Below are 15,963 nucleotides of genomic sequence, written 5' to 3'. Positions count from 1 at the left end.
GGCCTGTTGGTGCGGGGCGATGGCCGTCTCCAGCTTGGACTTCCACAGGGCGATCACGTCCGCGTTCTCCTCGTTGGCATGGTCCTGCTTGGTCCTCAGCCTCTCGTTCTCCTGGCGAGCTTCTCGGAGGCTGACTGCAGGGCCTTCACCTCCTTCTGGTGGGAAAACAAAATTTCCATGAACTTAAAATAGGAAGGAAAACAAGCAGAAATAGAAATTATTCTTGTGAAACTGACTGTTTGCTTCTTCTTGTTTTAAGGAATACCTTCAAAAAACTGGGGTTCTAAAGGATTTGATTTGTGCTGCTTGACTGAAAATCAAAGCTGAGGCAAATGCGTAGACCCAACTGTCAGAACGAGAGAAAAACGCTCATCAACAGCAGCCTCCGGCCCCAAGGAGCAGAGGTGCCTCAGCCGGGCCCTGCCAGGTGCATGACCCCAGGTATCCCTGTCTGATTCGGAGTCTCCAGCAGAAGTGTTCCCGGCGGGGTCGGCCAGGCCAGCCCGCATCCTGGCCTGCACCCTGCAAGCCTCTGCGACCTGCCCGGGCTTTACCTCCAGGTCGCCTTTGGTGATGGACTCCTCTTTGACTCGGAACTTGAGGTCCTCCACATTCCTGTGGGGGAGAGGGAGAGTTGTGAGGGGCGTCACTGCTGCCCCCCATGAGGGCCACCATCCTGTAGATGCGCGCCTGACCCAGCCCCCGGCTCCACACACAGGAGGGCTCAGAGAGTCAGCGAGGGCCAGAGCGAGAGTACAGCAGGCAGGGCATTTGTCTTGCATGTGGCCGACCCGGGTTCAATTCCCAGCATCCCATTATGGTCCCCTGTGCAATGCCAGGAGTAATTCCTGAGTGCCGAGGCAGGAGTAACCCCTGAGCATCACTGGGTTGACCCAAAAAGAAAAAAAGGAAAGTCAGTGAGTCCCCTCGGCTGTGAGCACTGGGTGGGACCCGCAGGCTACAGGAGGAAGCTCTGTTGAGCCAAGGCCAGGGGCAGTGTCATATCAACCCTTTCTGCCTCGCAGCTAACAGAGGTGGTTAAAAACTGACCCGGGGCGCATACCAGTCCCTGTCAGCCAGCTCCTGTCCTCGCATTGGGACAACAACTGAGCCCCTCGGGGAGAAGCAGCAAACGACTCGGGGCTAGGGGGGGCAGGAGGGGCTCCCAGGGGACGTGGCGAGTTCGGCATGTGGAGCTGAGGAGCTGAGCCGGGCACTGGTAGTGCCCCTGGGAACCACACTGCCGGAAGACCATCTGAGAAGGCGGTCTCGGCCAGCACCCCGAGTCCGTCTCTCTGCAGCCAGGCCTGAGCCCTGCCTGTCTGCTGCCGTGCCCCATGGGTGCTGCAGTTTTCTTCCCACCCGGGACTTAACCCCAGGGACTCCCACAGGGCCCCACTGGGATAGGACAGTTCCCAGTCACCCAGCACAGGCCTCCTGAACACCAGGCCACGTGGACACTGCAGGGAGGGCCGGGGGTGCCTGGGCTCCCCCATTGCCCCCCATGAGGCCACGCTCAGGACTGGGCACCCGGTGGTTTCTGGTCCTCACAGACCTGGAAGGCCAGGCGCGCCCCGCCCGAGGCAGTTCCGCAGCTTGGGGCATGACCTCACCTCTTCTCCTCCTCCAACTGGTTCAGCAGCTCCACCTTCTCCCAGTCGGTCGCTTCCAGCATGGCCCGCAGCTTGTCCATCTTGGCCCCTAGCTCCAGGACGTGCTGTGGAGGCAACTGCATGTGAGTGTCCTTGCCCGCCCCCGACCGCCCTCTGTGGGCTGGCACCGCCACCTGCCACCACGGCACACTGAACGCGTCTCCCACCTAAGCTGCAGCATTTCTGGAAGGCCGGCGGGGGAACCAAACCACAAAAGCACCAGCGGGGATAACTCGGCACTCCCTGAACCCCCACGGGGTGAGCAGAAGGTGCATGCGATCAAACCACGCGCCGGATGCCACCGCAACGACGGCAGACGGGGAGACACGGCCTCTCCCTGCACCGCCTGCACCAAGGTCGCGCCCAGCATTTGCCACAAGCGTCACTTGGCCCCGGCACTGCCGTCTGCACAGACGTCACCTGGTCGTGCCCGTCCCGGCCAGGGCCAGCTCCTGCTCTATCACCCCCACATGGCTCGTGGCCTTGGCCACCTCCACCCTCTCCAGGTCCCGTTCGGCCAGCAGCTGCTCAATGTGCTGCTGCTTCTCCTTCAGCGCCTCCTGGAGGGTGGTGGTGCTGGAGATCTTGCAGGCATAGCGAGAGGAGGTTTCTGGCAACTGCAAAGGAAAAAGAGACGTGAAGGGGGTGGGGGTGGTGACACAGGCATGCACGCGGCTATCCTCGGCAACGCAGATGGAGCAGCGCTGCATCCGTGCATATGGGCCAGCGACTCTCAGCAGAAGCGTCTTGAAACCTTCCCGAAGATCCTTGGACGGGATCTGGGCTCGACTGATGGGTTTCGTGGGAATCCAGAGACTCTTCTGCAGAGCCGGAGGCAGCCCCCTCCACGGCCCGCTCTGGCCTGAGCTTCCTTAAGGCTGAGCCCTTGGCCTGAGCTTGAGGCCGGCTCCAGCATCTTCAGCCTTGCAGGTCCGTCAGGGTCTCCCCAGGGCAGCCTGGCCCTTCTCTCTTCCTCTTCCTTCCAGCTCACCTCGCTCTCCTCAGCACCCGCCCCAAGCCTTAATAGCACTAACCAGAGACTCTTGTCTCTGGGAATGGCCCCATGCCCCTCAGGGTCACTGGGTTTGACCCCATAAAAGACTCCTGTGCCATGTGCCTTCGAAAGTGGGGGATGAGAGGCTAGAATGATAAAGTTGCGGGGAAGGCGCTGGCCTTGCACGCCGCTGACCCGAGCTGGATCCCAGGTACCCACCCCATAGGGTCCCGAGCCCACCAGGAGTGACTCCCGAGTGCAGAGCCCGGAGTAAGTCCTGAGCATTGCTGGGGTGTGGCCCAAAATCCAGGGATACATCTCCATCGTGGGCCCGTTTCCCTGTGGACAATATCTCAGGACACCCTTGCACATTCGGACACACTTTAGTGTTTATGACTCAGAGAGACGTGAGGGGAGAAGCCACGAGGCCCCAGCTTTGACTTGCGGCCCCGCAATGGACAGAAGTCGACGCCCCTCTGCATGGCGACAGGGGTGCAGAGGGACAGGAGGGAGCAGGGAGAGACGGAGAGAGCAAACAAGCAACGCCAAGCGCCAAGTGTTCCCCAGAGTCTCTGGGTCCTGCTCTGACCCTCCGACGCCCCCTTCAGCTACCCCACTTCATCCCTAAGGCGGCCTGAGGCCGGAGACGAGCCCTGAGCACCCGAGGAAAGTCCGTCCCTGCTCCTCTCACCAGTGCTGGCTGGGAAGCCACTCGCCTGCCCCCAAGCTGCTCAGCCCACCCAGTCCTGCTCCGCCTCTCGCCCCTGGGGCCGTGGGAGTCTGTGGGGGCCCGAGCACCGCGCGGGGTGGGGGGAGCTTCTTACTAGTCCCACGCGGCTGAGCCTGCTGCTCACGGATGAGGCCACGGAGCTCACGGAGCTAAGCGAGGAGGCCGATGGGCGGCGCTTCAGGCTGGCGGGGGTGGTGGCCATCACACGCCTCCCGCGGGCCGCCTTGGCCTTGGCCGGCGTCGTGGAGGGGAAGCCGATCTTGGTGACTTTGTGAATGGGAGCAAACAAGCCATACTTGGGCTGACACTGGAAGTACCTGCGGACAACGAGGAGGGAGGACAAAAGACACCTTTGGCAAGAGAGACAGGCGCCGACCGAGGAGGCCACTGAGTCCCACTGTCTCACACCCCCACAAACTAACACGCTCCCACAGCCCCACACTCCCACACACTCATACCCCAACACAGTCATACTCACACTCACATCCCAACCAACACTCCCACACTCTCACACTCCCACTCACCCCAACAAACACACTCACACCCCAAGCAACACTCCCACATTCCCACAGCCCCACAGTCACACACACGCACACCCCAACCAACACTTGCACGCTCTCAAACCAACAATGACACGGTCTCATTCCTTCACAAACATGCTCACACCCCCACAACACTCACATGCTCATGCCCTCACCAACATTCTCACAGCCCTACACTCACACGCTCACATACACACACCCTCATACATACATATCCACACTCTGAAGCACACACATTCACACTCACACTCCCTCCACGCCGCCCATCCCCACCGCACAAACCAAGGGCTATTCCAAGCAGCCTCCCGGCATCTGAAGGGCGACAGCAGGCCCGGGGGGTTCCTGCGGGCCGAGCACAGCTGCATGTGGGAGCCCCAGGCTCTCCCCACATCCCTGCAGGGTCCCCGAGTGCCACCGGAAGTGGCCCCGCCTAAGAACCAAGTGAAGTGGCCTGCAGTCCCCTCAGCGCCTCCCGGGCACCGTGCATTGCCCCAGGCTGTCTGGGGGGGGGGGGGGCAGGAGGACCCACCTCGTTCCTGCCGCGGCGCCATCGTTCTTGCCCAGCGGCTTGTCCAGCTCCACGCCGCACCAATCCCCCTTGGCGAAGTCCGTCTCCCCGAGGAAGCGCACCACACCGGCCTCCATGCCTCCCACCTGCAGGAGGGACACGGGTCAGGCACCCTGGACTGCGCACAGCGCCCCCACCCCCGCGAAGGAACATTCTGGCTTCAGAGTAGGGATTTCCGGAAGAAACCCCAAAGGTCAAGGTGCCACTTCCCCCCCCCCCCCCCCCCCCCCCCCCCCCCCCCGCAACCACTACAGCGTGAGCAGACGCTGCTGCTCAGTGTCCATGCAAGGCAGCGGCGTTCACACCCACTGGCTGACACCGGTGGCCTGGCTGACCACACCCCCGGGAATCTCTGACCCAGGCCAGCCAACTGGTATGGCGAGGGGGTCGCTGCCCCATGGGTGTGGGAGCGGAGCCGTGGCAACCCCACCCCTGGAGAACAATTAAGCCAGAAGCCAGCTAAAGGAAAATGACTGTTCTCATATCTTAGCGGAGTTCGATTTTCCAGTTCTCCTTCACTATGCCTTGGCTTCATGCTTGGCCCCCGGGACGCAGAGCAAAACAGAATCACAGCGCTGGACAGTGACGGGAATGCTGATAAACAGGGCTGGAGCACTGGGGGAAGGGCACTGGCTTTGTGTGCGGCCACCCTGGGTTCAATCCTCAGCACCCAAGATGGTCCCCCTAGCCCGCGAAGACTGATTCCTGAGTGCAAAGCCTGAGTGACCCATAAGCACTGCTAGAAGTGACCCCAAAACCAAAAATTGAAACAGGAGAGAGAGAGAGAGAGAGAGAGAGAGAGAGAGAGAGAGAGAGAGAGAGAGAGAGAGAGAGAGAGAGAGAAACCTCACGTAATAATTCCTGAGAGCGTGGTTTTTATTTTTTTCGGGTCTGGGGTAGGACTGGGTTCACGTGCTTGGGGGTCACTCGCAGCACGAGGGGTAGCAGCGTCACCCAGGACTGTCTCTGCGAGTCCTGAAGTGCCATGTGCAAAGGCCCTGGCACAGCCTCCGTGGCCAGGCGTGGGCCCTGGGCACTGTGAGTGTGACAAAGAATAAAAGAACAAGAGACAGGTGGCTGGTATGGCGGCCCTGGGGTGAGAAGAGGCTGCAAAGTTCCTGTCTCACAGCTGGTCATCGGCGAAGAATTTGGCACAAAACATGCCGTCCCCGACCTGGAAACAGCCTCCTCTAACAGCACAACTGGAAGCCAGTCAATTCTCTCAAGACCCTGACATCATATCCTGGAAATATCATCTGCCCAAAACTGCTGCAAGCCTGTCTCCAGAACATTCTGTCAGAGCTCAGCTGGAGAGAAGGGAAGTGATCTCCCAAGGTCAGGAGAACCACCGCACATCAGCCCGGAGAAGCTCTTCACGGCTGGACTCTGAGACGCCACAGGACGGACAGAGTGACCTCCCGCTCTGAGACACCATAGGACTGACCAGAGCGACGGACTGTCCCACTCTGAGACCCCTGCCTACTTGCGAGCACAGACGGGACTTGAGGTCAGAGCTGGGCATTTCCAGTGAGCCCACTGAGGGTCCCTGAGTCTCCAGAGAGAACCAAAGTAGCACAAGCATGGGGGCAACCTGTCCACTGCCAGGGATGGGGAGTGCCGGGGGCAGGGGACCGCCTTCCACAGGCCTAAGGCTGGAACAGCCGTCTCAGAGCCTCCGAAGGGCTCCTCCGAAGGGCTCCTCCGAGGTCAGTCACATAAACATCGGGGCCAGCTGGGGCAGAACCTGGACTTCCTGTGCGCAGGGAAGAATGGGGCAAAGGGCAGGAGGCCGTTTGGAGAGGCGGGCGGGCGCCAGCCCTGCACAGGAGCTTCGCCTCGGTGCCCCGAGGCCAGCCCACACTCGCCACAGCCTGCTGACCACGACTGTGTTAGGCCATGGACAGCCAAGCAAAGCTTCTTGCATTAGGAAAAAGACCAAATAAAGTGTTTGGGTTTCTTTTTCCCCCCTTCTTTCAGAAAACAGTCCTTATGCTGGTTGTGGTCCCCCAAAAAAACCCTCAGAAACTTTTTTTTGAAAGGCGTGCTCTAGCTGAGGTATGGAGCGATGGAACAGCACAGCGGGCAGGGCGTTGGCCTTGCACCCACCTGCCCGGATGTGGTCCCTGAGCACAGGGCCAGGAGTCAGCCCTGAGCACCACCACCTATAAATAAATAACTGTTCAGAGTTATTCACCACAAAGCCAGTGGCGGTGTCCCCGCTCCCTTGTTCCAACGACACTGGTGTCCCTGTGTTCAGGTGTGGACGGTTGTGAATGCAAGTTAAAAAAAAAAAAGTCCTTTTTCTTCTTTGGGTCTTTGGCTCACACCTGGCGATGCTCAGGGGTGACTCCTGGCTCTGCATTCAGGAGTCATTCCTGCGATGCTTGGGGACCCTATGGGACCCTATGGGGGAACCCAGGTTTGCTGAGTGCAAGGCAAACGCCCTCTCTGCTGTACTACTGCTCCAGCCCCCCAAACAGTCTTTAGACCGTGTGTCTCCTCCAGCTCCAATTCCCTCCCTGTGTTACTCTTTGGCCACCCCAGAACCCCAACCGTGACCCTCCAGGACCCTCCGAGGGCCACCCTGCGCCTGCAGGCCAGTCCCCTCACTGCTCTCTTCTCCCGCCTCCACCACTCGGACACCGGCCTGGCGGTGGCCATCCCTGTGGTCCCCGGGAAGCCACTGGCTCCGGGACAGCCCCCAGTCTGTCTGGTCAGAGCAGCCCGCCTCAGACATCCCCAAGGGGACTTTTTCCGGCTGCTTCCCATGGGTTCTGAAAGCATTATTGAGTGCTTCTGCTGGGGGAGAACAGTTGTCTACAGCCAAGCGCCTCTTCTTTGCGGACCTGTGCAGAGGAATGGGCTTGGGGTGGACTGAGGATGCCACGTGCAAGGACCTGGTGAGCCCCACCAGAAACTCATTTCACGGGGGTGCCCCCTCGCCCTCACCGAAGGCCTTCCAGGAGCTGCTCAGAGAAACCCAAGAGCAGGTTCTGAGGCTGAAGATCGAGCAACCAAGACAGCAAAACATACTCTGGAGAATGTTGCGGAGACGGGTCCCTACCCGTGGCCTACCTAGGGTCCATCCCCGACACCCCAGATGGTCCCCTGAGCCCTACCAGGAGTGATCCCTGAGTTCAGCACCAGGAGGAAGCCCTGAGCACGGCCAGGTGTGGCCCAAACACCAAACCACACACGTCTGGAGAGATGGCTCAGGGCTTGCGCACGGAATGGCCCAGAGCGGCTCGGGGTGAGCCCTGTGACGCCCCAAACACAAACATCAAAAACCAGAGCAATGGAACCGATTTCCAACTTTGTTCGTTGGTTTGTTTTTTGAGTCACAGTCAGAGTGCTCAGGGCTTACTTCTGGCTTGGTGCTCAGGGATCACTCCGGGATGTGCTTGGGAGACTGTACATGGAACCAAGACTTAAACCCCGGGTCAGAGGCGTGCAAAGCACGCGACCTCCCCACTGCATGACCCCTCCACCCTGTTTTGGCTAAACTGGTAAAACTGGCAGCATCCCCGCACGCATCCATCACGCTGGAAACTGCAGGACCAGGCGTCCCGGCTGCTCGTGCTTCCACCCAAAACGCGAGTTTGCAAAAACTGATGGACCAGACAGGCGAATGGACACCCACCCGCGACCGCTGCCCTCGGCACTCACCAGCACCTGGTCCCCGAGCTTCAGCTTCTGCTCCCCGTTCTTGAGGGAGCCAGCCTCCGAGAGGTTGGAGATGGACTCGCTGGCCATCCTGGTCAGGTTGCTGATGTGAGGGGTGGCCGGTGCCTCCTTCGCGGAGGGCTGGGGTGCCTTTGGGGCGGCCGCAGGGGCCGGGGAGGCCGACAGGGGTGGTGTGGCCCCGGCGGCAGGCGCTGGCTGCAGGCCGTTGGTCTCATCATCGGCCTGCCAGCTCCTGCTCAGCTTGGACGGCCGGGTGAAGATGCCCTTCAGCGGCTCGCACTGGAAGTAGCGCACACCCGCCACCGAGCCGTCGTTCTTGCCGATGGGCTCGTCCAAGACGATCCCGGCCCACTGACCAGGGGCAAACTGCGTCTCCCCGAGGAACTGGATGAATCCAGGCGTGTTCCCCTTCAACCAGATTCGTTCCCCCACCTGGAAGTCGTCCACAAACTCCTCCTGCGTCTCCAAGGAGGGGGAGCTGGGGGTTTTCTCCCCAGGCACGGTCTTCTCAACGGGAGCAGCCGCTGGAACAGCAGAAAGGGTCAGAAGGGTGAGGAAGGGCCTGTCCAGGTCCAGTTAAAGTGTGGTTGGGGGGGGAGGGACACCCAGCAGTGCTTGGGGCTACTCCCAGCCAATGACGGGGGCTTCTTGTGGCAAAGCCGGTCTAGGCCCGCCGTGAAGGGGACGTGCCTACCTACCGCAGCATCCCAGGCCGCAGTCATATCTGGGCAGCTGAGGGGAAATCTTTGGACACACCCTGTGATGCTACGGACCAAGCCAGGCGAAAGCTCCAACCCAGTTTCTTATTTCTGCTGTGTCCATGGCCCATCTTCTTTTTCTTTTAGGGGGGGAGCACCCCAGCCAGTCCTCGGGGCCTATTTCTGGCTCTGCGCTCAGGGTCACTCATGGTGAGGTTGAGGCTGGAGAGTCACATGGGGTGCCGGTTGCCCTCCCCACTGTCCTGTGGCTACGGCCAGCAATGAGACCCTTTAGTCCAGGTGAGTCCGCCTCTCTCAGCTTGTCCCCAACCCGGGCGAGGGAGCTAGCAGTTAGGAGGGAGCCTGCTGGTCGCCTCAGCTGTCACCAGTTGCCGTGAAACTAAAGTCACAGAACATGACACTCTTGTGTGAGAGCTGTCCCCAGAGCCACGAACGTGCCTACAGCTCAGGTAACCCTTCCCGGGCGAGGACTCGGGAGGGGGTTCCCGGGTGGGAATGAGTCTCCCCTGGCCCGGGCTGAGCGCACTTACCGGCCAAGGGCACCTTCAGGGCCCAGCTCCCATGCTTGAGGATTTTGGTGGGGGCCTTCAGCCCGCTGGGCCTCAGCAGACTCATGGTCAGGTGGTCAGACGCTGCCGCGGCCACTACCAGGCCCTGACTGTCGAGCCCACTGTGGGGCCTTCTGAGGCGCACTCGTTCTCAGGGATAAATCTCTGAAGAGCAGAGGAGAGAGTCTGTCTCAGGGGAGCGACCACAGCAGCTTCCAGAGCCCAGAGAGCTGCCAGTCTGGCACTCGCCACCCCGAGTGCGACCCCCAGCCTCCCGCACAGCCCCCTGAGCCCACAAAGTGTCATTCCTGCGCAAAAACTCAATCCCAAACAGACAAACAAACAACTGCAGATTCGAGGCCAGAGGGCAGAGGGGACAGGTACTTGCCCTGCGGGCAGCTGACCCTCACGCCCTCCCTGGCATCACACCTACCCCCAAACACATTCAGGAGCCAGAAATCGTCCCTGAGCACTGCGAGTGTCACTGACCACCTTCCCGTCCAGACACTGACTAGCCGGGAGGCGACTCAGCAGTGATCGCTGGTCTTGTGTGTATGTGTGTGTGTGAGAGAGGCCCGGGGTTACACACAGAAGCTAAGGCAAGCAACATGCACACTTATTTCTATGGGCTGAGAACTGCCAGGGAAAAGAGCCCAGGAAGACAGCGCCAAAGGGGTGCTGGAGAGCGATAGCACAGTGGGTAGGGCGTTTGCCTTGTACGCTGCTGACCCAGGTTCGATTCCCAGCATTCCATATGGTCCTCTGAGCACTGCCAGGACTGATTCCCAAGTGCAGAACCAGGAGTAAACCCTGTGCATCACCAGGTGTGACCCAAAAAGAAAAAAAATTGCGCCAAAGGGGAGCCAAAGGGGAGCGAAGGAGGTTTTGGCGTTTCCTTCGTTCCTTGAGACGCTGCCCAAGTTTGATAACCACAAGCCAGTAAAAGGTAAGGTAAAGGCCCTCCCGTTGATCGTCGATTTGCTCGAGCGGGCCCAGTAACGTCTCCATTGGAGACTTTTGTTGTTACTGTGTCTGGCATATCGACTACTCTCGGTAGCTTGCCGGGCTCTCCGAGAGGGGCGGAGGAATCGAACTCGGGTCGGCCCTGTTGGCTGCGTGCAAGGCAGACGCCCTACCCGCTGTAGCACTGCGGGGAGGGCGTTCGCCTTGCACGCGGCGGACCCGGGTTCGAAACCAAGATTAGAACACATTTATTCAATCACTTCTGTAGAATTAGAATCTATCAACCACGGGTGAAACAGTTATTCCTTTCTATTTTTTATAATAGAAATTGGTATGGCATTATGTTGTTTTGGTTTCTGTTGCTTTAACTCTTGTGTTCTTTACAACAGCAAACTACTCTGTCCTTACTGAATCAGAAAGTACCTTCTCCAGGGTCTAATCATTTCCAAATGACATCACTCAGTCTAATTGATCTGATCCTTTCTTTCAGATATCTTCAGAAACCCAACCAATTCATTGCCTGGGGTCCATAAAAAACTAAGGTAGCATGAGACTTCACCCCTTGTGCGGTCAGTGCCCCTTTGTCAGCATGAAGCAGAAGTCAGAAATTCAACCATTTTCCCCTTAAAGATTTAAGGTGGTGAAATCTCTAGGGGGGAATATAATGTAGGCCGACATATAGGGAAGGCCCCTTCCCAAGGCAATGGCATTAAATCTCCTGGGAAGCAATAGCCCTGACCTCATGAAGAACTAACTGGCACAGGTCTGTGACAGACCATGCAGAGGCTGGACACCTACAGGGATGACAGCAGAAGAAATAGAGACCAATTAAAGACAAGAGAGAGATAAACAAGAATCTCCAAACCTGTTCCTTTGACACCTGAGCAACCCCCTACAACAGAAGCCCCCACAGAAAATAAAAGTCAGGAAAGGAATTTCGAAGAAGACCATCACCACTCCCAATCCCCTTAGCAACGTCCCTAGTTATGGACTTTTACCCAGGTAGAAGCCCCACATGGGAGCAGGTTGGGAGAAACCCTATAAAGGCCACCTTGAACAAAGGAAGCTCACACATATGCTGCCTGAGCCCGTGTGGCCCGCATCTTCCCTCTTGAGATGTGTACTTTCATGTTTTCATGTCTAATGCTGGGATGTGTGTAGGTGGTCTCTCCGCCCTTGGAGAAGGCTGGGCTCCCTTTTGAGTAGGTTACTCGCTACTCTCTCACTTTCTCTCCCTCCTTCCCTTCAAAACCTCCAAATAAAAACTGTGTACTTTCCAAAAAAATAATAAATAAATAAATAATGGGGGCTGCAGATCGTGCACATCGGGCTGTGGGAAGCTGCGGGCAGGGATCCTGGGCTGAGGTTGTCTGCATGTGGGATCCCCTAACACCCCTGAGGAGGACGATGGACCAGCAGGTGCAACCTGGCGCTGGTCACTCTGGCCCCACTTGTGCCTTTCATGACTCAGGTCCCTGTCACCTGCAGTATCTGTGCAGAAGTCCGCAGAGGCTGCAGTGCAGTTGCAGGTTGAAATGATGGTCGTCCAAAGACAGCGCACCCAGTGTGGGATACAGAGGCTGTGGCCAGTGCCCGGTGTCCACTGAGCTCAAGTTCAGGGGTACTTCCTGGGGTCTCTGGGGCTACTGGGCCCCTTACCAGGCCTGGCACAGGCAGCAGGGAAAGCGCTGCTCCTTCCTCAGAGACCAGAGCCTGAGTGTGTGAGGGGAACTCTTCCCAGGGGGATTAAAAGCCCTTGGGATGTAAGGTGCCCAATCACAGGGGACTGGGTGGGTGGGGAACTTCTGGGGATCAAATTCTGAGAACTGAGAGATTCCAGGTCCACCTCCAAGTCAGTTGTACACAACTGAGAGATGGTAAATTGGGAAGATTAAGTTTCCCTGCCCATTTAGTCTGAGTTCCTTATTGAACCCCACCAACCTCTCTGTCTGCTTTTACTACCTGGAAAAACCCAAGTTCGCTCTAGAACAGGTATTTCTCTCTTTTTCACCCCTCACATCTTTCTAAGTAAATTCTGTTCAATAAAAAACTCTCTTGACTCACTGAAAATGAGTTTTCTTGCACACAGCACATAGGTTCAATTCCCAGCACCACAGATGGTCTCCCTCCCCTCCCCAGTGTTATTCCTGAGCACAGACCAGGAGTAAGCCCAAAACAAACAGGGTGTAGCAAAAAAAGGGAGAGGTTATACAATTCAAATGCAAAGTGGATTTCTTTGGGATGGAAGCATTGTCATTCCGTGCACAGGGCACAGATAAAATAAGCTCTAGGAAGGCCAAAGACAAACAACAATAAGTCTTATGTTTATAGAGAGATTTAAGGGAGTGGAGAGTGAGTGAAAGGAAAGCAAGCACCTTTTTCCCATACTATGTTTCCCATCTCATCTTAATTTCTGATCCTACAATATTGTTATTTTTCCCTTAATCAGGACGATAAGGTGGCTGGAGTCACATGTCATGGAGCAGATGAATCATCCAATCCTTGGCTTCTTTTAGTTAGCCTCTACTCTAACTTTTGTTAAATGCAACCAGGAAAGTATCCTTATAAATTCACCACCTTTTTTTTTTTGAAATTTTTATTAGTGAAACACCATGAGGTACAGTTGTAGACTTACAAATTTTTGTGCTTGGGTTTCGATTATACAATGATCAAATACCCATCCCTCCACCAGTGCCCATTTTCCATCACTATGGATCCCAGTATCCTTCCCACCCCCAACTCCCCCATCCCACCCTGCCTCTGTGGCAGGGCATTCCCTTTTGTTCTCTCTCTCCTTTTGGGTGTTGTGATCTGCAAAAGAGACATTGAGTGACAATCATGTTTAGTCCATAGCCTACTTTCAACATGCATCTCCCATCCTGGGAGGATCCTCCAAACACCCTTTATTTGGTGCTCCCTTCTCTATCTGAGCTGCCCTTTCCCCTAGAATGCCCAGCTGGCCTCTAAGCCATGGAGTAATATTCCTGGTACTGATCTCGGCTATTCTTGGGTATTAATCTCCTATTTTGTTACTTTATGTCCCGCAGATGAATGGAATCTTTTTATATCTATCCCTCTCTTTCTGACTCATTTCTCTTAGCATGATACTTTCCATGTAGTACCACTTGTATGTAAATTTCATGACTTCATCTTTTCTAACAGCTACATAGTACTCCATTGTGTAGATGTACCAAAGTTTCTTTAACCAGTCATCTATTCGTGGGCACTCAGGTTTTTTCCAGATTCTGGCTATTGTAAAGAGTGCTGCAGTGAACAAACAAGTGCAGATGTCACTTTGACTATACATTTTTGCCTCTCTGGGATATACTCCCAGGAGTGTGATAGCTGGGTCAAATGGGAGATCAAATTCTAATTTTTTGAGAATCGTCCATACTGTTTTCCAAAAGGGTTGGATCAGTCGGCATTCCCACCAGCAGTGAAGGAGGGTCCATTTCTCGCCACATCCATGCCAGCACCGGTTGCTTTTGTTCTTTTGGATGTGGGCCAGTCTCTGAGTTGTGAGATGGTATCTCATTGTGGTTTTGATCTGCATCTCCCTGATGATTAATGATGTAGAGCATTTTCTCATGTGCCTTATTGCCATTCGGATTTCTTCTTTGAGAAAGTTTCTGCTCATTTCCTCGCCCCATTTTTTGATGGGGTTGGATATTTTCTTCTTGTGGAGTTCAACCAGTACTTTGTATATCCTGGATATCAACCCCTTGTCAGACGTGTATTCGGCGAATATCCTTTCCCATTCTGTAGACTGTCTTTGTATTTTGGTCACTGTTTCTTCTGAGGTGCAGAAGCTTCTTAGTTTAAGATAGTCCCATTTATCTATCTCTGTTTTCACTTGCTCGGCCAGTGGCGTGGCATCTTTGAAGACACCATTAGCTTCAATGTCATGGAGGGTTTTGCCAACTTTGTCTTCAATGTACCTTATAATTCATCACCTATAATCTTTGTCAACTCTTAGGCCTGAGTCCCTTGTGTGAGTGTGTTTTGGAGTATGAGTAAAAGCTTGAAAAATCTGTTCTGTCTATATCTCAGTGGGTGATTGAGCTCAGATTTGTAGCCATTTAACAAAAGAAACTGTACCCACCCTTTCAGCATGTGTTAGAACACTACCTGCCCTGCCACAGAGCGTTAGAAAGAGCCTCTAAAGTGTGGGTCCACAAGAAATGCCATACTGCATGTAGCATCCATAAGAAACTACATCAAATTGCAATGGCTATTTCATGATGCCTTAGAATCTGCATTTACCAGCCCCATCAACAAGAAACTCTGATGACCTCCTGCAACTTAGAAACTCTGTCTTTCATGCCAGGTCCTCAAGGAACTGCATTGTTAAGGTGATATTGCATTAGAAAGTCGATCACTATGCCACCTACACAAGAGACTGCTACTACCATGAGGAATCTACATGGAAACAGTTAGTTGTGCTGGCTCCACCCGAAATTGCATCCAACATGCACCTTCCACAAGAAATGACATCAAACTGCATTGATAGTGCCTTGGCACATTAGAAACTGCATCACCAGACCTGAAAAACTGGTACGACCCACACCATGCTTTAGAAACTCCCTCAGATGAATCTGCATAACATTGTATTATAAAGTCTATCTATGGTGCTTTTTCTGCATTAGAAGCTTCGACTTCATTGCCCCATCTGCTCTAGAAAGTGCCGCGGACTTTCTAGCTTCACTAACTTGAAAACCAAAAGCGCAAGTGTGCATTGTCTGTGCTTGCGGCGGTTGACCTGCCTTTCAACCTCTTTGCTCACTTCTTCAAGCCCATCCTTTCAGACTATAGACTTAGGTTACCGGGTGTGGACTATAGAGTGTGAGACTTGGAAGCTCCCTGTCAGAACTAGAGACAAGAGACATCCTTCTGAGAACTCTACCCTCTTTCCACTCCTTTTTTCAATTTGGCCATGTCTCTGGGCCATATCGTGCACCCAGTGACCCACTCCCTCAACCTTTCTGCATTGCTGTACTAGTGCCACAGACCCAGTTTAGCCTCCATCTCCCAACTCTCTTCTTGGTTATAAGCCAGCTGGGGTCAAGTAAAGAAGATGCAGTAAGTTGACTAATAACCAGGAGAGAGCAAGGGGCAGCTCGCACGGAGAGAGAGAGAGAGAGAGAGAGAGAGAGAGAGAGAGAGAGAGAGAGAGAGAGAGAGAGAGAGAGAGAGAGAGAGAGAGAGAGAGAGAGAGAGAGAGAGAGAGAGAGAGAGAGAGAGAAAACAAAAAAACAAATCCCATGGACCTCGCAGTATATCTTTATTTCATGTGGCGGAAATATGGTTTGGCACCTGTGGAAATGACAAGCGCTCCAGGGAGAACCGGTAGTGGTCTGGGTGTCCCTCCATTCTTAGTCTTGGACATTATAGCCCTGGGAGCCAGGGCTGGGTGGTTTGTGGTTGTGCCACCTAGCCTTCAGCTCAAGTGATTCTGGGACCAGGGTTCCCGGGGCTGGGCGGGCCCAAGACCGCCAGGGGGCGGGCCGGGGCGTTGTACCTGCGGGCAGGCGGCTACCTCAGAGACTGTGCGGGGCCTGGAGAC

The 15,963-nt window shown here is 55.4% G+C and overlaps 1 protein-coding gene across 1 annotated transcript; it reads right to left on the bottom strand.

Annotated features, from left to right (window-relative positions):
* Positions 1-3,517: 3,517 nt before the first annotated feature.
* LOC130021289 (CAP-Gly domain-containing linker protein 1-like) lies at positions 3,518-4,576 on the bottom strand. Its single transcript, XM_056112024.1, has 3 exons — positions 4,448-4,576; positions 3,575-3,693; positions 3,518-3,525 (listed from the first exon to the last, which is right to left on the bottom strand). The coding sequence occupies exons 1-3, from the start codon at positions 4,561-4,563 to the stop codon at positions 3,518-3,520; spliced, it is 243 nt and encodes an 80-aa protein (XP_055967999.1). The 5' UTR covers positions 4,564-4,576.
* Between the last annotated feature and the right edge of the window lie 11,387 nt (positions 4,577-15,963).

This window comes from Sorex fumeus, unplaced genomic scaffold (genome assembly GCF_029834395.1).
Source record: "Sorex fumeus unplaced genomic scaffold, SorFum_2.1 ptg000015l, whole genome shotgun sequence".
NCBI lineage: Eukaryota > Metazoa > Chordata > Mammalia > Eulipotyphla > Soricidae > Sorex > Sorex fumeus.
Note: the sequence above shows the minus strand (reverse complement) of the source record. Positions and strands in the feature narration are given on the sequence as shown.

What these genes read in the sequence shown, in the direction of transcription:
- LOC130021289 (XM_056112024.1), bottom strand. Translation starts at nt 4,563, where the DNA reads ATGGAGGCCGGTGTGGTGCGCTTCCTCGGGGAGACGGACTTCGCCAAG. An exon ending in GGCGCCGCGGCAGGAACGAG is followed by an intron (nt 3,694 to 4,447) that starts GTGGGTCCTCCT and finishes CGTTGTCCGCAG; the next exon opens with GTACTTCCAGTGTCAGCCCA.